This window comes from Varanus komodoensis, unplaced genomic scaffold, assembly GCF_004798865.1.
Source record: "Varanus komodoensis strain SLA01 unplaced genomic scaffold, ASM479886v1 scaffold35, whole genome shotgun sequence".
In the NCBI taxonomy this organism is placed as follows: Eukaryota; Metazoa; Chordata; class Lepidosauria; order Squamata; family Varanidae; genus Varanus; species Varanus komodoensis.
This window is the reverse complement of record NW_025335856.1, coordinates 5456903-5477849: the sequence shown is the minus strand read 5'-3', so window position 1 is coordinate 5477849 and position 20947 is coordinate 5456903. Positions and strand designations below refer to the sequence as shown.

Genomic DNA, 20947 nt, shown 5'->3' with positions numbered 1-20947 from the left:
TGTCTCCAGCAAGGGAGAGCCCACAACTTCCCCCAGTCTGTCATTCCATGTCCTGCGCTCTGAAATGAAAAAGAAGGGATCTTGTTTCCGCCAACTTGGAGGCTCATGCTCAACCCATGCAGAACAGGAGGCGTGGCAGAGGTGAGGTTCACCTCCATGCTTGCCCCACCACTACTGTTGTGAGATGGCCACATTCAGCGGTCTGACAAGAAGAAGAAGGCTGGAGAGGGCCAGGACCCCATTCCAGTCTCCTTCCTTCCTGCCCCATCTACCACCCTCCGGGGTCATTTTTCCCAACCTTAGTGAGCAATGCATTTCTCTCCACACCACTGGGAGGGAGAGGCTACAGTTCCAGTCCCCAGATCCATGGTCAGAGCTCTGCATCTGTGAAGTACCCCAGGCAACATCTATGGACCACAGAATCGCTCAGTGTACAAGGCAATATACTAATTGCTGATGTACATTATCTGTTTCCATCTTATTTATTATTTGCAGCTAACATTATTTGCCATCTTCTCTGCCCATACTTTCAGATATACCACATTATTCACGGGTGCAGTACTGATATATGGTCAAGTCAGAATGGGTTTACTTTTGAGGATTCCTTGATCCAAGGGTGCATTAAGGGACATATCAAAAGCTTTCATCAATTGGAATGGAAAGCTCTATATGTTTATCCATTTCAAAAAACAGGCAAATGGAATTCATAAGGCAAGGGGCACTAGGAATTCAGACGGCTTGGCAATATAAGTTTGTAAGCCATCCTGAGGCTTGTTGCAAAAGACGGCATAGAAATGTCTTAATTAAATTAAAAAAATAAATTAAGTATGCCTGGTGGGAGGCAAGCCCCATCTGATTCAATGGGCCTTACTTCAAGATAGGTATGCATAGAACCATTCTGTAATAAATACCATCTTTATTTATATATGTCAACAGTGTTTGTCCTTCTACAACTAACAGTGGCCGGAGATGTATGCTAGCTGGTTATTAACTAATGTTCAGTGTCAAGTAGATAAGAAAACCTTATCTAAAAATTAAGTAATTCAAGATGCTGCGCTTGCAATGCGCAATCAGCAGATTTTACTAAAATATTTATATTGCCATTTTCTGTCCGAAGGGAAGCAACTAAATGTCTTCTGAGAGATAGGATGTTCTTAGCTAATATTGCTTTATTTTAGGGTAAGTGTAATTATGACCGAAAATGTAACAGGTACAAATTCCACACTAAATAATGTGAAAAGCAAAACAGAAAATGTGCGACATGCTATTTATTATAATTTTTTACACATAATGATGACTGGTGTTACAGCTAACTGGGAAAACAATTAGCCAACGTTATTGACGCCTGTTTTAAAGGAGGGGGAGATGCAGCCAAAATGATGAATTGCTGAATTTTATTAGGATTAGGCAAAGTCAATTGCAACAAAAAACTGAGAGAAGGAATAGATGTGATTCATTCAATATTTGGATGAGTAACTGTAATTACATTCAGCAATTTTCTTCACTGTTTGTTTCCAACTTGGATTTAAAAGGGGGAGGAGGGAATGCATATTGGGTTTCCATAATTTTGAAGCCCTTTTCCCCAAGGAAAAAGAGCTATGGCCCCAAACACGGCAGAATTGTTTTTAAATAACAAGCCTTCATGCACTTGCTGTTCTCTGTTGTTCTTCCACAGCTCACAAGCAACTAATCCTTTGGGGAGTACCATGCATGTGAGCACACGTGAGTTACTGCCATGTAAAGAATAAATCAAAAACTATTATTATTAACTATCATTATTTCTGAAAGTCAGTGAGGCAAGGTGACTAGAACAGTGGACGGGGGTCACAGGAGCTCACTGGGTGATTTTGGGTCACTCACTCTCAGCCTAACTTACCTCACAGGGTTGTTGTGAGAATAAAATGGAGTGGAGTATGTAAATCACGTTGAGTTCTTGGAAAGAGGGAGAAGGGCAGAAAATAAATGGAATGCAATACTACTAATAATAATAATTATAATGTGTGCTGGGGTTTGAAAAGCCTTTTTTTTTTTTTGTTTGGTAGCACAGAGGCTGTGGATACCTTACAAGTCAATTTTCTCCCTGTTTTCCCAGCCTTTGCTTGGCTGCCTCAACTGTAACCCAAGTGCCTGCATTAATATTGCATCTTGCAGGTGATGGGAAATGACTCACCTGTCCAGGTAATTAAAGCCTGGGGCTGATGAGGGAAGAGTGCAAGGCCAGCCAGCCAGCCAGCAGCTGCCAGAATTGTCAAGTTCACACTGCCATAGAGGCAACCTTAATGAATGGACTGAGGAGTATTTTCTGAGGGTCCCATAAAGCAATTAATAGGACTTTGTAGCATAAAGACATTCTGCCGCAGAAAGCTTCCATTGGAAAGACTGGGAAAGTGAAGTGTTTAGTTTTCTTTTCCTTTTTCAAGTTGGTGACATTTCTACAAGACACTTCAACAGGAGGGTAAGACGTGACTCAAAGGGAAAGGACTGAGAGATCCATCTCGCTTCACTGAAGCTTAAAAGCATCTCTGCTTTCTACCACTGTGCCTTCATCTGTGACTGGAGGTCCCCTTTTATCAGTGGCATACCCCAAATGAATCGAAAGCCCTGCCTCCAATGCGGAGTGAGGCTTCAGAACAGGAAGACTGCAAGCTTTCTGCAGACCTCTTCTTGGGCAATCCTAAGGATTTTTCACCTTGTAGTTTGGCAGGCTGGGCTGGCACCCGTGACTTCCTATGGCAGCTGCGGACAGGAAAGGCAACTATTCTCCCCAGTCCTAGGAGGGAAAGCAAGGAGAGACAAAGATCCTTCCAGAGCAGAGTGTCAACATCTTAACTGGGACACACAAAGAGCCCCATCTCAGTTAAGAACTTAATCTAGGATTAACGGAAGGTCAGCTACCTCTACAAGGAGACTGCACTAAAAAAAACCCAAAACAAAACCCTAATTAGCTCTCCTTAGTGCAACACACACACTTCCCACGATACACCCCCACCCTCCAAAAACCAACATGGAGGTCCACCTAAAGGTCCAGGTAAGAAGCTATGAGATCTAGATTATGGGAGGGACATGGAAAATCACACATGATGAGCATCACTTGCTTTTTAATCTTACCCGTAGCCTTCGACTGCACTGTCCTCATTCCTAAAGAGAAAACCTCACACCTCTCTCTCTGTGTTGTGTATTTGGAGTGGGGAGGGGGACCCTTTTCTTTAGCAAACAACACACAAAAAAGATACCTACTCCATCTGGGTTCATTACAATAAGAACGTGTCTATCATGGGTCAGTAGCTATAGAGAAGATCTGTTTTCAGACAGAGCTAGGAAACCTGCAGTGATGAATACCCTAAAAGCAAGGACCACTCCCACGGCAGCTGGTGTCAGGGCAGCTTTTCTCAGCTGTGTCTGAGCGATGAAACCAGTAAGAGAAGGGCTGAGACGGACTGCAAGTGGCTCATCAGAATTGGCAGGGGTACTGGTTAGGCTTGCAATAATTTTCACGTTAAATAGATAGTACTTGAGTGTGTGTGTGAGTTGTGTGCCTCCCCAAGTCCCTGCACCCTCCCACCCAAACATAAATATAAAACCGACTTCCACTGTCCCCTAAGTTCTTCCTGTTAATGAACAAACCCCAACTAGATCCACTGCTTGCATATGTCCGATATCACAACAAAGTACAGCGCAAGAGCCCATTTCAGAATCGCATTCCCTAACAGAGGCTCTTCTGAGTATACTGTGATTACACCTTTTATTTAAAGGATACGCATATTACTGCTGGGCGCACAGGCGGCAAAGACTGCCCTATGCAAAGACATCGCACAGAGCTATCACACAGGTGACACGGGGGGGGGGTTTGAGGGGAACCCAGATTGCGTGCCTTGAAAGGGAGGCCTTTGAGAGGATGCGAGCATCTCTAAGAATGTGGGACGGCAACCCAGCACTGCTGTGACAAAGGAAGGTGAGGCGAAGCAGGGATGAACAAAGACACGGAGAGGGAAGAGCTGCCATTAAAATAGGGAGAGAGAAGGAAGAAAGGGCCCTTCCAAATTATAAGCTCTATAGACACCCCCCCCCCATTAACCTCACAGTAACCCCACTGATTACGGCCCCCCCATCACCACAGCAAGTTCTCCAGTTGTCTCGCCTAGAACACTGCTGATTCATACGGAGTTCCTTTCAGTATACTGCTTGTGTGCGTATTTTAAACTTTCTTTGTGGAATGCTATTAGCTGCCCTGAACCCACAGTTAAAAATTAAAGGGTCAACTCCCAGGTTATCCTTCCAGTATTTCACGAGCAAAAGTTCACCCCCTTGTGCACTTGCATGGGTGAAGGAAGCCCTGATGCTTTTAGAAAAGCACGGCTGGTAGAAAGCACCTTGACCCAGTTCCACCTACTTGCAGGCTTCTCCAGGGGAAGCTTTGAAAATAACACCCTTTGCAAGTTTGCAGACAAACCTGGCTGTGATGCTGCAGGCACACCTCCCCTCCTCCCTGCAAAAAATTCCACAGAGCAAATGCTCCCACTCTTTTGCAGATGGAGGGAAGGGGGCAGATCATGAATGTATAAAACAGTAGACAGAATTGCGGCAATGAGACATATTCAAGGCAGCTGGAAGCATGCAATGCAGGGAGCATTTGACAGACAGTTGGGCATTGGGCTTGACAGAGCGTAAGCCCTCCTGCAGAATGCAAGTCCAGGCTCAATGAAACCGAGTTCACACAACTGCTGGAAACCCAGTGCAACTACTGGGTTTGCCATCACCCCAACTCACCCACTAGCACCTGAGCCACCCCCTTCCACTGTTACACACAGCCAACGGCTCTTCTTTGCCTGCTGCCCAGTGTATTCCCTTCACCTTGCCACAGACAACCCCACACTGGCTCCTGAAGAAGGCTGTGCTAGAATGAAACTCTTGAACAAACTCTTGGCCTTTTTATTTGCCCATCATTTTAATGTTTAGATGATTTTAACTGGGGTTTTATTATTTTAAGCCTTTGGATGCTGTGCTGTTTTGTTTTATCTTACTCATTTTTTTCATGTAATGTAAGCCATCCCGAGATGCTGGTGGTGGACAGGTTAGAAAAGCTTTTAAGAAATAAGTAAATAAATAACTTCATTGAAAAGGAACATTTGGGTTCAATCTCACAACAGATCTGGTACGGCTGCAACTTGCACGAATTTAGCAATGCTTCATTTTCAGGTTAGGTAAGGGAGGTATTTGCAGTGCAGATCTATCCTTTCACCTCACAGAGGTTTCATTTAGGGAGCAATACAGCAGCTGGGGCACAGGACCAGTGGATGGAACCTGAAGAACAGCAGGGAAATGGGGGGTCTCAGTCAGATTGTGGGCCTTCCTGGCTCTGCTAAATGTCCTTTAGCTCACACTGTTTTGGCATCTGGGTGGGCCAATGCCCATTGCACGGGACCAGCAGAGGAGGAGGGTGTAGCTGCATCCTCCACAGGACCCCTGACTTTTCCCTCTTGCACCCTTGTCCAGTCATGACGACAAGATGGTGGGAAGTCCTGGTATCCCTCCAGCCAAGTCCGCCTTGGTCTGTTAGCAAATGCAAACCCAGCCAGAGCAACAACGCGTGATGGGTCTCCTCGCTGTGTCCTGCCCGGCCCACACAAACAGTCCAAGGAAAGGGAATAGCCAGCAGCAAGCAGCTCCCAGGATGCTGACCCACACGGCGAGCACAGATTTCCAGTTCCCTCTCCAGCTCATGGGTTACAAACAGAAATTACTCGCAAAAGAAATGTGTGCCAGGAGACCTGTGCTGAGCAAGCAGGACGTTCTGTAAGCAAGTGAATTTCTGTTCCACAAGCGGAGAGAGCACGGGGGCCTGAAAGGAAGGGTAGGACAAAAGCCACTTGGGGACCCACCAGCTGCTGAGCTGAGCTGGTCTTTCACTGGGTGTTACCATAATTCATCCAGCTGCAAACTTCCTGAAGTGTTTGGCCAATTCTTGACTCCTCTTCCAGCAGATAGAAACCTCAAAGACCCCCCCAGGCAAAGCTGGGCAAAGCTTCACATGATGGCCAAGGGGCTAGCAGATGAAACCTCAGCTGAGACAGGCAGTGCACCCTTCCTCGTGGCTTTCCATCTGCCCAGTCTGGCGTCACCAAAGGCTGGGGCATCATCGCTGCATCTGCATCTCTGCTTAAGCGGCCGCTGCCAAGCAGCACTTTCATGCAACATCTCCAGAAGGTCAACCTGGATTTCTCACTGTGTCCCTTGCTTAGGCATATTCTCCACTTCATGGAAAACTGTCCTTTTCTTGCCAGAACATGATAAATATTATCTCACCACAGGGGGGCATCACTGGAAAACAGCTCTGCCATGTGAAAGCATCAGTCACCTTGCGATAATTTTTCTGCAAGGGAAATAATCTGTGTATAGAGGCGGGCAGAGTGGAGGCGATGGGCCTGTGGAAAATGAGCCATCGGTACCCTGGGCAAGTAGAACCCCCCCACACCCCACCCCACCCCGGAAATTCACCTTGTGTTCTTTGCGTGAATGTTGTGGAGCAGCAAGAGCCTGTGTATCTTGCATCACTTTTCTCGCAAGATCATTTTCACACAAGCAAAAAATAGGTCTGGCAACAAAGCAGGGAGATTTTCCTGAGCTTGTGCCAGAGTCCACATGTGTGGTGCTCATTAAAAGAGAGACAGTGGCGGCTTACTAGGCCCACTGAATTTTTTACAGCCCCGTACAGCTTTGTGAGAGGACAAAGAGGGAGAGAGAAAACATAGCCTTGTAGAGCAAAGGTTGCTAAACCAGAAAATGCTGAGTAGGTAACTCCAGCACAACCCTAGAATGGTCAAAATGGAAATCAGATGTACAAAACAAGCAGACAGAACATTCAGTTTCCTGCACTGCCCATGTTTCCCAGAAGAAACATAAAAGCAGTATCTCTCCCTCTCTCCCTCTCCCTCCCTCTCCCTCTCACACACACACACACACAGAGGATTTCTCACCTTCTCAGATAAACCAGGAATAATTTTCTCTTAGGTCCAGGGTAGCACCACATTTCTATAGCTTAGAACAGAACCATTAACCTCTTAATGACCAAGCGTCTAGTGGCACTTAAAGACTTAACAGATTTATTGAACTAGAATCCACTTCATCACATACAAAGCATGTTTTATCCTCAGTTAGCAGATGATCTGCGCAAACACCTCCACATGGGGAAAGATGTAAACAGAGGATCGCGCTGTTTACATCTGTAGGAGGGTCAGTCTGTGACAACTCTTCAAAGCGTAAAGGTACAAGGCAAACAAGGGGCAGTCCACAACATGAGAGGTGGGGTTAACACAATCTTGCTAGCGTTCACTCTCCATGTCACGGAAGAGGAAGCCAAAGGCCACGTTCTCCAGGATCTTGGCTTATTGTGTTGTCCAAATCCTGCTTTATTGCACGTGAGCTGCAGGCTGCACTAGCCTTTTCCCTACTGCTTTGACCCCTCGTGATGGCCAAGCTAACCAGAAATGCAAAGCTGCTTTATTTCATTACTGGGGACACTGATATGCTACCATTTCTCCTCCTAAAGATGCTCCTCACTAGCCGTCCTGTGATTCTCAGGTTAGGCAGAAAACCAGTGCCTGGTCCATCGTCCCCCAGTGAGCTTCAGGGTCAAGTGGGCTTCCAAGGGAGGTGGTGGAGGCCCCATCTGTGAGGGCATCCAAGGAAAGATTGGTCAACCACATGTTGGGGATTACATGAGTGGAGCTGGCTGGAGCTGGAGGTCAGACCAGATGGCCCAGGAGGCCCCTTCTGACTCGCGTTGTTTCTAAGCCCATTTCAGCCAAATTCAATGAGTACAAAGCAGAGCAGTGTTTCAAGTCACATACCTTTGTGTGTTCAGTTCTCTCTGTGTCCTGCTACTGCACAGGGTGGTGGGGCGGGGGGAAAGGGTGAAGGGATCCAGCCAGATATCCTATGACATCTTTACCTAAAGGTGACTGGAGTGGAAGCTTCTGGAATTCCTAACACCTGCCCTCTGCTTGACTGGGCAGAGATGGCCATGCCATCAGATCAAAGCCCACACTGCCATTTTAAGCAGCTAAAGCAACCGGAATTCACTTGGCTGAAATTATTGCCACAATTCTGAAAAGGCAGGGGAGAGAAGTGCCAGGCCTTAAAGCTTTGCAAGCTCGGTAGTATTTAATGGCCAGGTGCTGGAGGGAAACTGCCAAGATTCTTCCTCTCTTCACTGAACCAATTCAACCCCTGGAAACAACAGCAATGTTCCATGTGGGTGCGACATCCCGGCACATAGCAGGCAGGTCTGGCAGAGCAAATGCTCACATTCAGGCATTTGCTCTGCCCCTTAAGTATAAGCACCTGTGATCCCACACCAAAATATTGCAGCCTTTGTGTGACTTTTAGCAGAGGAAAGCCCGTATATTCTATGCTCGGTTAACTGAAGCTTGAAATGAAGAGCAGCGTGAAAGGGTATGCCTTCACATATCCTCAAAGGAGAGGCACGCATTATTCCCATCTCACGCAAGGATACCATGCAAGGAGATGCCCAAGGCATCCTTGTCTCCATTTGCTGGAGGCTGTGCTCTTTGGCCTTACCCATGCAGGTGTGGGGAACCCAACAGATGGAAGGAGAAAAAGGAGGGGAGAAGTGCCGTGTGATCGATCTGTTCAGACCGCCAGCAAAAGCAATACGTTCCTCTGCCAGCAGCCTGTGGAGGAAGAGAATGGGGGGGGGGGGCATTTGAGCCCGGTCCCACCCACAGCCTGGAAGCAGCATCCCACAGCTGCATCCCTCAAAGGATCAAAGCCCTGCCAGCCTCTGTCCTGCAGTGGGTGCTCCAGATGCCCAGCCCCTCCTGCCCCCATGTTCTTGGGCTTCCCTCCTGCCCCTGTTGGAGGAATGACAGAATCCCCTTTCACGCCTTCGCACACGTGCCCACTGAGTGTGCAAAAAGAGGACAGGTCTAGGCCTGTGGGTCCTGGTGCCCAGAAAAGGTGAAAAGGCCTTCTGCATGTGTACACACACTTTGATCGCATGGGATCATTGGGGGTGTGTGGGGGGGGAGGATTAGAATTTTTTGTCATGTACATATCACACACACTAATATCTCTCTCTCTCTCTCTCTCTCTCTGTCTCTCTCTCTCTCTGTCTGTCTCTCTCTCTCTCTCTCTGACACACATACACCATACACGATCCAGCTAGCATGGTTGATCAAGGTTGATGGGAGTTGTTGCCCAAAATATCTGGAGGGCACTAACTTGGGAAAATCTGGGATAAGGAACGAGCCAAGTCCCATTTCTGAACCTGAGGGTGGCCAAGAAACTGAAGAACCCATGGCAGGACCATTACAGGTGCTGACTCCCAAGCCCACTTTGGCCTATGACTACCATCAGCTCTAGCCAGCTTAGCTAGTGGTGAGACCAGATTGCATGTTGAAGGCCAAAGCAACCAGAGGTCCACATTCTTGTAGTAAGGGGAGAAAGGCTGGGCTGAGGAGTTAAGTGCCGCAGCTGTCCAGTGGTGCAGGAAACACGCCATGGAGAAGGTCACCGAAAGGTGGAGGAGTATCCACCACGTGTGTGTCTCTCTCTGTGTGTGTCTGTGTGTGGGCCCCTCCCTGCTTCAGGGAGAAGGATAGACCTTAGCAGAGCCAGCACGGCTGGCAGGGCATCCAAGGCCTCAGTCCCTCTCCTGCCTTTCTTGGAGCAAGCAGCTTGGCTCTGCTGCTTTCGTGCAAAGGAAACTATCTGCTGCTGATGGACAAGAGTGCAGTTCGCCCTGGCCCTCCTCGTCAAATCAAGACCATGTTTCCTTGTTTAAAATCCTCCTTTCAGCTTTATGCTTTTGAGGCCTCTCACAACAAACAAGAGCAGAACCACGTAATCATAAGACAAACATCAACACATCTATTGTAACAGTAGCAGAAACAGAAAAAGAAACACTGACAGAAGCCGCAACACACAAACCTAGCTTTCAGAGGTCTGGTTGAAGAAGAGTGTTCACTTGCTGCTTGAAAGCCAACAGGGACAGCACAATGCAAACATGCCTGGAGAGGGCATTCCATAGACAGGGGGCCAACAGAGCAAATCTCACCCCCCACCCCATCAACATTCATCTGGGTTTGATGGGATCCACAGAGAAAGGCCTCAGAGGTTCTTACAACAACATGGCCAACCAGTTTCTGATGAGGCTGCCTGGTGATTAGGCCACGCTTGACCTAGGAAGAGAAAATACACTGCCCACATCCATATCTCTACAGCAGGTACTATTCTTTTGGGCTTGAGATCAGAAAGAGTTTTTGAAATAAAAGACTCTACTGAGCCCTCTTTCTGATGGGGAGTGAAAGTTGGGGACTAGGCTTACCTGAGATCCAACTGCCACATTCCAACTGAAAAGTTCACTCTGCTCACGGGGGGAACCCTCTCCATTCACTTGGGATGGCCACCCCTTCCCCAAGGTTCCTTGAGTGTGGACGCTTGATAGCGTGTCTCAATTAACCAGAAGCTTCAGGAATGACAAGGCAGTTCGGTCCTTTCAAATAAACCATGCTGTTCCCCAAAAAAGACACTTTCCAAACGCAAGTCTACATGTTATCCCAACATTTATCATGCTTACCCCAAACAGCCAAGGCTGCTGTTCTTTTTCGATGTTGAAAAGAGCAATTACTGACTAACATTGGCAGGTTCAGGGTAGACATTTACGTACTTCATTCTGAACTTTTCCTGCCCTGATCTTGCAAAAACTGAGATTTGCACTTTGCCAAAGCTAACCAGGAGCTTCTGCCATGACTAGAAGAAAGACCTGAAACCTAATGCTTAATTACCCCTCTCCTTTGCTACCCAAAATATAATCAGGCCTGCTTGAAACCTCAGAGGTTCTTCTCAAGGGAGGCCAGTCGCCAACTATTTTACTTGAAACCAAACATTTTTCATGCAGGCACGCACTAGTGCCTTTATAAAACCGGCAGGAAATTCATGCATCTAAAAATAATGGGCAAGTTCCTTGTGGATGAAATATAGATTTCTATCTGTTGATGCTGAGGCTAGGTGGGAAAATGCCTTGGTCTGGAAATGGAAAGCTCCTTCCACATCTATCAGAATTCTTTAAAGCAGTGACTTTGGCCTTATTGGCCGTACTTGCAACCAAATGAGCAGCCAACCTTGGAAAGACAAGGCCTGTACCCCAAAGAGGTCCATAGTGCATTTCTAACACCAGAAACAATTCTGCACTCAAGATCGGCTAACTTTTAAAAATTATTATTTTAACAGGTCTGTGAAGTAAGATACCCCACACAAATTCAGAAGGGTATAACAGATAAATTATTTCAAAGCATAAGCAGATTAAACTGGAAAATTTACTATTCCTCTTCTTCAAAAGTTGGATTACTTTATAGCATTTAGAAGAGGCATCAGAGAGTATATTCCACTGAAAAGTTGTAAAACTTGCATTCATTTACAAAAAAATGTGCTTGCTGTGGAAATGTATTCTGCACAATATGATTAACTAATACTCTGAATCTGGCAGACTGAAAAAACACTGCATAAACAGAAAAGAAGCACAGAAGCAATGTTGTTTTCTTTTTTAAGGCACACTGATTTGTCACATTTATTTCCCAGCCAAATTTCAGACTAGCACACACAGAATTAAGTATTTAAGTTCACAGAAATGCTGAGAGGAAGAGATAGCTGTACTTCATCAAAGTCATTCAATTTCACAAATAATACCCAGCATGCTCCAGGGCCTAACCTTGCAGACAATTGTGCCCTTAGATAATTTCAAGGAATCACACAAAAGTTAAGTGCCCAATAGCTGCTGGGAACCTGAATACACCAAACCAACAGTATGGATCCTTTTCAATAGAGCTTTTCCAGGAAAATGCCTGCTGTACTTAGTCAGACCTCAGCCATTCCTCATTCTCGGTGCAGGCTTATCACGTAAGAACACAGCATCTTCCCTTCCCGAAAGTGGCAAAAGCAAAGCAACAGAGCACAGCGGCACCTGACCAAATGAATGAATTCTATAAAGAGAGAAGAAAGCTTTTCATCCTAACAAAGCGGACCCAAGTTTCACCGCCAGTGACATGGCGCCCTCTAGCAGCCTTTCAGCATATTCACCTCAGCTGCACCCCAGCAGCTCCACCAGCATCCCTTCCTTCCTTCCTTCCTTCCTTCCTTTTTTTCAAATGCAGAGTCTGCAGCTAGGCAGCCTGTCCTGGCTTTGCCCTCCCTGCCCGGTCTTCCTCTGTGCCTGACCGGGTAGGAGTGGGGAAGCCACAATCCCAGTCCTTCTGCAGCACCAGTCATTTCAAATCTGTTCCGATGCCAGCACATAGCACTGTTACATAATTAAGAGAAATGTATTTTTCCTAAGTGGAAACATGCCTGGTGGGAGCACCGTAGTGTCCCTATTCACAGGCTACGGAGCAGAGGACTGCTAGGCCAAGGAGAACTGCTCGGCTGTTACGCAACTTCCCATCCCTATGCACTGCTTCATTCATTCATTCATGTATTCATTCATTCAGGAGCAGAGCAGAGCAGTGCCACACTTAAACACGCCATCAGAAAGGAAACACACACACACACACAGCCTGACAGGTTGCAATATCACATCATCTACCAAGTTTCTGCATTATGTCCTTGCGAGCGCTCTTCCAGCTAGCCTTTCTGTAAACACTGGGAGGATCCAAGCCGCCAGTGACTAGAAAGGCCTTGGAAATCAGGCTCTTGCTCTCTCCAATGCCCAATTCGAGCTGGTGCCTACTGCATACATTTGAGTGAGCCTTTAATATAAAACTCAGCTCTATTTATATAAATAGCCGCCCCACTTTATTTTTGCAACATATACAATTTCTTCTTCTAACCCTTTCCTTCTGATGGAAGTCACTCAATGCAAAGAGTCCTCCTTACGCGTGGAAGTAAGTGGATATCGCTATCAGGCACGGGAAGATTAAATATCAATTCACTACCTTAAGGTGCAAACCTATACATTTTCAGAAGACCCAATGAGTTTAATAAGGTGTACTTGTAGGTAAGTACACCCAAGTTTACAGATTCAGTGGTGTCATGTTTTAGTGATACCCTCCTACCCAAGTTCTACTTATTTTTGAAAAAAGCTTTTAATAATGCACTCATCTAAATTGTACAGTTTATAAAGTGGCTTTAGGGCATGCTGCTAGATGCATGCAATCAAGTTTTGTTCAATACATTTAAGTCTTTTAATATTATTGTTTAATATGGACCTGGAATTGCTGCTCATTTCACAGAAACAAGGGCAGGAATCCAGCCAAGCAGAACAGTGGCTTATGACTACTGTCAGAAGGACCCTGCCATTAAAGCGCTAGACCCACCACCCTCTGCAACATTTCAAGAAGTTCTTGCGGATGCACAATGCCGAGAACGTGGCTAGCAGTAATTCAGAGTTTGGCACTTTATGCTCCCAAACTGGATATCATCAGACTCTAAATCTCTAAGTCAGATAAACGAGCAATTAAACTGTTTTCCTTGGGGCTTGGTTTCTATGTTATACTGCAGCTTTAATCTTTTATACTGCATTTGATTTTGCATGTTATGCTTTTCATTCTTGTGAACTGCCCTGAGAGCTTCGACTATCGAGCAGTACAGAAATGCAATAAATACAGAAATAAACAAACCATGGATGTCATTTGTTAGATTTCTATCCCACCTTTTTCTTTTAAAGAACTCAAGGCCCCTTGCACTATTCTGCTCCTGCTGCTCTCCATCTCATCCCCACAACAACAACAACCCTGGGAGGTAGGTTGGGCTGAGAGTCTGGGACTTGCCCAGAGTTACCCCATGGCTGAGCAGGGACTAGAACCCAGAGCCGGAGTCCCAATTCCGTGCTGCTAACCACTACATCACACAGGCTATGGCTGTTATGCGCTTTCCTAGGGTGAGTTTAAAAACAAGCTCAGGACAGGAAAGCTTGCCTAACCTTCTGTGAGCATTAGGGGAGTATTCAAGGTTCAAGGGTAACAGTATCTTTCTCTCCAGGAAAACAGAGATAACTAAATCTCAGCCATAACGCTGAGAAATCGAGGTTAGTCACAAGTGCTGCATTTCAGGCTAGCATCTCGCACTTCATACGCACAAGGGCTGGTGCCACCTCGCCGGCCTCTCCAACAAGAATTTTATGTAACTCGAAAGCTGCATGCTCACACGGGAACGGAAAGCGGAAGCATCCGGAGCGCATCTGTGGGACCAGCCCCAGAGCGCTGGCCAGCAAGAAACGACCCACACACACGCACACACAGCAAGACTTAAATCCTGCTCCCGGGAAGACCAGCGGGTTCGGCGAGGCGAGGCAGCCATGGCTGACTTCACAGCCCCTCCGCACCCCGCGCGTCCCCTTCTCCAATGGCAGAGAAAGAGCTTCCCTTGTCTCTCACCCACGGGAGAACCCACGGCCTGCCGGCGTCACGCACCTTCAGCGCCCAGCTGGGGAGAAAGAGGTGTGGCAGCCGGCAAGGGAACCGGGGAGAGAGGCTGCCAAGGGGCTCCAGGCCCGCAACCCGATGCAGAGATGGAGCATCTTCGCCTCGGCCCAACTACCCCCCCCTCCCGCCTGGGCTCCATTAAGACACTGCGGTGCAGCTCGGCGCCCGCCTCCCCCGCCCCTCGCCAGCAGCTGTCCCTTTGCTGAAGCTGCAGCGGAGCCAACTTGGTCCTCCCGCCGCCGCCTCCCCCCGCTCTGCCTCCGCGGGATGCCGCCCGGGACTGGGGAGGGGGGAGGTGGAAGGAAGGAAGGATGGAAGGACAGCAGCGCGGCTCCTGGGAGGGCCAGCTGAGTGGGCCAGCGCCGGCGTCGCCCCCCGGGCGCGCGGACGCGCGCGCGCACAGCCCCTCCCCGCTTACCAGGCGAGCTTGAAGCCTTTCATGAGTACAGTCACGATAAGCCGCGGCGGCCCGTGTCCTTGGCTGCCCACTGGCGAGTCCGGAGCGGCCCCCAAGACATATTGGAGCAGGCCGGGCAGGCGGAAGCTGCTGGGGAGGCGCACGGTCCCGCCGTGGAAGGTGGCGGGGGCGGCGGCCGCGGGCGCGCGGCGGGCGGGGCGGGAGAGCGCGGCCTCGGCCCAGGGGGGACCCCCCCCGCCCCCCGGGACCGGCTTTTCGGGGCGCAGGCAAGCCGGGCGCGCCAGCGAGGCGGGGATCATGCCATGGCCTGGCGGCGCCCGCCCACCGCGGCGGCGGCGTCCCAGATGCTGGGGCGGCACCCGCAGGCGGCGGCGGCGGGTGGGTCAGCGCCGAGGGCCCCGCGGGATCCCGAGGTGGCGGGCGCCGCTGCGAAAGCTCCGGCCGCGGCTCCTGCTCCTCCGGCTGCGTCCTCTGAGCGCGGCGACCCCGGCGCAGCGCGACTCCCCTGCCCACTCGCCCGGCCGCCACTGCGCACGCCCTTTAAAGGCGCCCGCCTGCCGGAGAGAGGCCGAAAGGGAAAGCCGGCAAGGCGGGCGGGCACGGTGCCCGCGCCGGTCCACGCCGAAGGGGCGGAACGCGCGCCGCTCCGCTCCGCTCCGCTCCCCGCGCGCCCCTCGCCTGCGCTGCGGAGCTCCCGGCTGCCCTGCGCGCCCGCCGCGGGAGGGAGCCCCGGCGGGCGCGCTGCCGAGCCCGCGCGAGGCGCAGGATCGGTCGCCAAGGGCGCGATCCTGTGCATCCCGGCTCCGCGCGACTGCCTCCCGCGAAAACCTTGGGGCGCCCGCGCGTCTCCCAGGCTGCCGTCCTGGGCGCGCCTGCCGACGAAGCGTCTCCCGCGGGAACGAGCAAGCTGACTTCCGAGTAAACGTCGTTCGGATGGGGCACTGGGGCCGGGAAGCAGCCCCTAAGTTTGGCGCGCTCTCACCTGCAAGGCCCCAGGCGTGACTGAGCAAGAAGCGAGACCCTCGCTTCCAAACAGTGAAAGGAAACAAACTCTGCATAAGAGCAGGGGCACTCTTGCCTTTTGAGCACTCCACATGCTCCGGGTTACGGTCTGACACTGAAGGGAGACCTCTGTTCAAAACTAGCCAAGATGTGGGGAGAGCAAGATTTAAATCAAAGCAGCATAGTGGGAAGACTAGAATTCTAGAATCGCCTAGAATTCATGCTCAAGACACACAGAAGGTGCAAGGGAGCTGCACTGGCTCACAAGGGTGTCACCGGCCCAGGAATGCTCAGATTCCCCCCTCCCATTTCTAGGACTTCCGAATTAAAACCGCCTAATATTCAACAACCCAGTGCTGAATTTAGCAAATTCAAAACATACTATGCATATATTTATGCTACAGAACCATGTGGCTAATGAGGTGGGTTAGAACTGCAGAAATAAAGAAAAATCTAAAGCTTCCAACAGGTATCACAAGTCAAAGTCCATTTTGTTAAATCCAGATTTGCTCTGAGGCACATGCCACTGGGCAGCTGTTCCAGAGGGGGGGGGGAGAGGGGGAGGGGGGGGGGGGGAGAGGGGGAGGGAGGGAGGGAGGGAGGGAGGGAGGGAGGGAGAGACAGGGAGGGAGAACTGCATGGAATCAAGTAGGCCCTTCCAATGTTCTGGGAGAACGAGGCACATTCTGACATGGAAAGAGCATGGAAAGACCCCATGTAAAGTAGGGACACATTCCTTGGGTTAATTTTATAGCATCCCACGGAGTGCCACAATCCAGCAACAGCAGTCCAAAATAACCAAAACTGAAGGGGGTGTCATGAATATCTCATCTCCCTCTAACTTTAAAAGGAAGAGAGCTCATCCTCCTCTCACTTTCAAAACTGAGGCGCTGTGTTCTATACTTGACCCACAAAGCTATGTAGAAAGTTTGCGCGTGTTGAAAATCCAGCCCTTGTGTAAAACAGCAGCAGAAGACACTGGAGTGTCTCCACCATTTTAGACATGCACTTGATGGCCTGCCTTTATCAGCTAATGGACTGCAACCTCATTGGGCCATGAGACTTTTTGTTGTCTATGGAAATACTATGCACATGGAAGCTGAACCATAATCGTGCTAAATACTGAGCTGACTCTGCAACTGAACATTATCTGTAATCTTCAACTGTAAATGAGTGGAGCACTTCCGATGGTTGAAGAGCAGCAGCATTTTCTCAGAGGATAAAGCAGCAAACACCGAATCCACCCTGCCACCGTCTCAGCCCCAAATACCTCCTAGTTCTGAATCCACACATCTGGCCTCAGCTGTTTCCTAACCTTGGTGCCTTCCTGGGAAGCCGAGCTGCTTTGGTGTGGCAGTTGAAATGGGGGGGGGGGGGAGACTGCAGTGCTGCAGAGTGGGTCAGGTGTCCTGCAAGCCCAGTGAAATTTGGGACAAAGCAGTACTGCAGTATCACACAGTCAGAAATTTAAAAAGAGGGAGAGGCAAGGAAAGTTCAGGCACGGAGCAGATGAGCAGAAGAGTGCCACAGAGGGCAGGGGAATAGCCAGCAGAGGCTGTGAATGGAAATGGAGCGAAAGGCAGAGGAAGGCTTTAGACGACGCAAGCTGCGCCCACAATAAAACATGCTACAAAATGTTCATCAAGGAAGCAGGAGAGGTAAGGAAGGGGACAGCAGGACTACCAAGGGCTGGTAATGGTCTCGCAGTTATTTCCAGTTCATCCAAAAGGAGCTATTCTCACAGTCCTGGCTCAGTGCTTCCTGAAGACATTCAGGATGCTTATGAAACATACAAAAGAGGTGTAAACCAGGAATTACACATTTCACCTCTGCCCTGAACTCACTATGCAGACTTGGAAAGTAATTCTCCTCAACACAACCTCCTATCTGCAGTATGGGGAGGACACTGACCTATCTTGTCATGAGTGGAGCTGGCTGGAGCCAGGGGTCAGACTAGATGGCCCAGGAGGACCCTTCTGACTCACTCTGTTTCCATGTTTCTATCTTGCAAGGTTGCTTGTATATAGCCTATAAATGCTAAACAACAACAGCTGGGCACACAATACCCCCAGTTAAAACTGGATCTGGAACCCAGCACATAGCCTTGCTTTCTGGGATGGAAAGGCACTAAATGTAAGCCAGGTGACCGTCGAATTCTGTGATGGGAAATGATCTCAAAGAACATTACTAAGTAAAGTACTCTTGCAGAACCTATCCTAGATGACTCCCTATAATGTAACTATGATACATCCATTTATAATGAACTAAAAGCAGAAAATACAGGGGACCAAATATACCCAGAACAGCAGTGTCTGAATGCTGCATTCCATTGAAATAAGAGAATTCAAAGACTGCATCAAGAGGAAAGAAATTAGACATCAGAAAATACACAGAAGACTGTGAAAAAGTGCAAAATGACAATTCTAGCAACATCTTTGGAAAAACAAACTCCACTTTTAGAAATGGAGAACAAAGGAAAGAAAACGTGTACATTGGATCTGGATGCTTTGAAGTTCCCCAAGAAAAGGCGGGCAGATGTGGGGCAACTAAGAGATATGGGGAACCCCCCCTTTTCCTTCTTGCTCCCTAAGCCAGGGCCAAACAATACTTGGTCACCTTAGTCTCCATAATATCCCCACCTATTGATCTGGTCCTACTTCTGTGTGAAGAAAGATGCAAAAGGCAAGCTGTTCTTTGCAGGCATTGACATGATTACTGGGAAAACCTCCTCTTGATAGTTTACTGTGTATCACAAAGCTGTTAAAAGCACAGGAGCAGGGACAGTCAAAGAAGCAAGACAAAACAAGTTGGCAAACCTGCATCTAAAGTCCAGCTGTGCTTGAACTCTTGATCCCATGTCCTAAATCATGGACAGGTAAACACTCTCAGCATTGTTCAGGTTGGGTTGCTTAAGCCTCACCAGGCCTGCACAGCTTCTTGGAGAGTGTCGCTGCCATGGAAGACACGGGCCTCACCAAAATGAGAGTGGGCCACATTAGGTCAGTATCTGCAGGACCTTCCTTCACATTCCTCTCCGCCGTCGTGGCCCTGAGATGCTTGCCTTCCACAGACTGAAGGAAACAGACAAATGGGATGCAGCCTAGTCCCCACACTTCCCATATACCTTCCTACCCGAGGGAAGTGAAGACACCCTAGAAATCCTCCAAGTTCCAATTTGCAAGCAATCTCGCTGACATGGGAAGTGCATCTCCACCACACCCTCTAGTGCTTTGCTGCTACATTACATCCCAGGCCGCTGGCAATGCAAGCAAACCCCCCATCAAAGCTGTTTCTCCTCTGACATGCAGCTGCAGGAAAGCCGTTGCAATAGCATAAGTAAACAGGTGGTGAAAGTCCATTCTTTCTCCCCATTGCTTGTGCCCCATTCCCACTGGCATAATCCGAGCCTGCAGTTGAGATACCCAGCTGCTCACGGGTACTGGATGAAATAAAGGGTGAGGGGCCCAGACAGTCTCTGCGGCGTCTGACCCCCCATGTGCATCAATTCCTGCAGCCCCCATCTCCTGAATCTTTCTGCCTGAGGGTTCTTCCTGAAATCCAAAGCCCTCCTTTCACCTCTCCATAGATCCCTTGTTACAAATAAGGGTGCCCTTAGGAGACAGAGCCCCTTAACACACACACCAACTTCAGTGCATCTGCAAACAGTCCTGCACAAATTGGTGCGTGTTTTGTCCTGCAGCCTTTTGGCCCAGATCGGCTCAGCATCCAGTGTCCAGCTCTGCTAGAGAATATGGGGGCAGTGTGGGGAGATGGAGGGATGGGGGTCCCTCTCTCTGCAACGGGGACAACATCCACTCGCTCAGAGTTGAGCGGATCGTGCTGTGCCTTCTGGGCCCAAGACAGCTCCCAGGGGCGGGACAGAAAGAACGTAATGCTATGTAAGAAAAAGGAAGAATTTGCCAAGCGAAGGCACTTACGCACAAAGAGGCCGGCAGCATTTCCATCCTACCTTTGCTGTCGCCATATCAGACGCCTCCATATTTTCTGCTTGGCCTATCAGTCAACCAGGTCATTGAGAAGGGGTGAGGGTGGGAAAGAAGGGAAAATAAAACATGAGGTGGTGGTAAGGAGAAGACACACAGTTCTACAGGTAGGCAGAGGGCCAGAGGAAGGGCGTGGGAGTCAGGGAGCGGCTCTCCTCGACCGTTCAAGCAACTTGTAGAGAAGGCACAGAAGACTCCGGGGGGGGGGGGGGGGGGGGATGCGGACAGTCCTGCGGTGAGATCCAGAGAGAGACACTCGGCACGAGCCAGAGAAGTTGTTTCGGCAGGAAACACCATTTCTCAACAGAGCCCTCGTGATGAGCAAGAGAGTCACCCTCATTTCCCTCCACATCCACAGCGGCAGCCTCTTGAGGGAGCTGGCATCTGACCTGTCTTCCTTTCATTGTGAAGGAAGAAGGATCAGTGCCAGGCGTTGCTCAGCAATGGACGTCAGAAAACCAGGGGTGTGTGTGGGAAGGAGTAGGAACAGGATAGCCGGAGAGGATGCACATGAATGCTCCGTGTGACAAAGGCACGTGGCAGGGATGGGGCAGCAAGGAGGGGGCTCGAGGTCAAAGCCAGGGAGGAGCTGGGGACATGGGTGTTGTAGGGTGCAGGGATCATTCGGAGATGCTCTTAATCAGAGATCCAGTGCAGGAAAAGAGGGCAGAGGCAAGGTTTTCATCATCTGCGCTCCTGGAGGGGAGGGGGATAAAGACACTCACCTCACCCCCCACATAAAGCCCCCTGGAACAAGTCTGGTCCTTCCCTGAGGCTCTTGTCTCAACCACTTAGCCCTCGCAAGAGGAAAACATCAAGTCATCCTCCAAGGTAAATGTGTACCAACTTGAGTACTGCCAGGCATCGCCGTCTGCAGCGGCGGCCCTGCCTTCCCCAGCCAATCAGATCTGCTGATTGGAGGAGCAAAGATGACTTCATGCAGCCCCATTCATCATTCAAGGTTTCCTGCCCAGCCGGGATGGCTTCTCTCGTTCATGACACTGCAGCTCTCCTTCCTGGCCTACTTTACTATCATAAATCAATGTGGCTTCTCAGCACTGCCAGCCTCAGAAAGGGCTGAGTTCAAT

General features: G+C 49.4%; 1 protein-coding gene across 6 annotated transcripts in view; it reads right to left on the bottom strand.

The window, feature by feature from the left end:
* The window catches only part of GRAMD1B (GRAM domain containing 1B), a 167484-nt gene that overhangs the window by 59486 nt on the left and 87051 nt on the right, over positions 1-20947 (bottom strand). The window contains exon 1 of one of the 6 annotated variants that reach the window (XM_044439532.1): positions 14854-14952. The exons of the other annotated variants lie outside the window; for them this stretch is intronic. Within the exon in view, the coding sequence (XP_044295467.1) occupies positions 14854-14876 (23 nt within the window). The 5' untranslated portion in view covers positions 14877-14952. Of the gene's footprint in view, positions 1-14853; positions 14953-20947 lie in introns of those variants that run through there. 6 annotated transcript variants of the gene reach the window in all.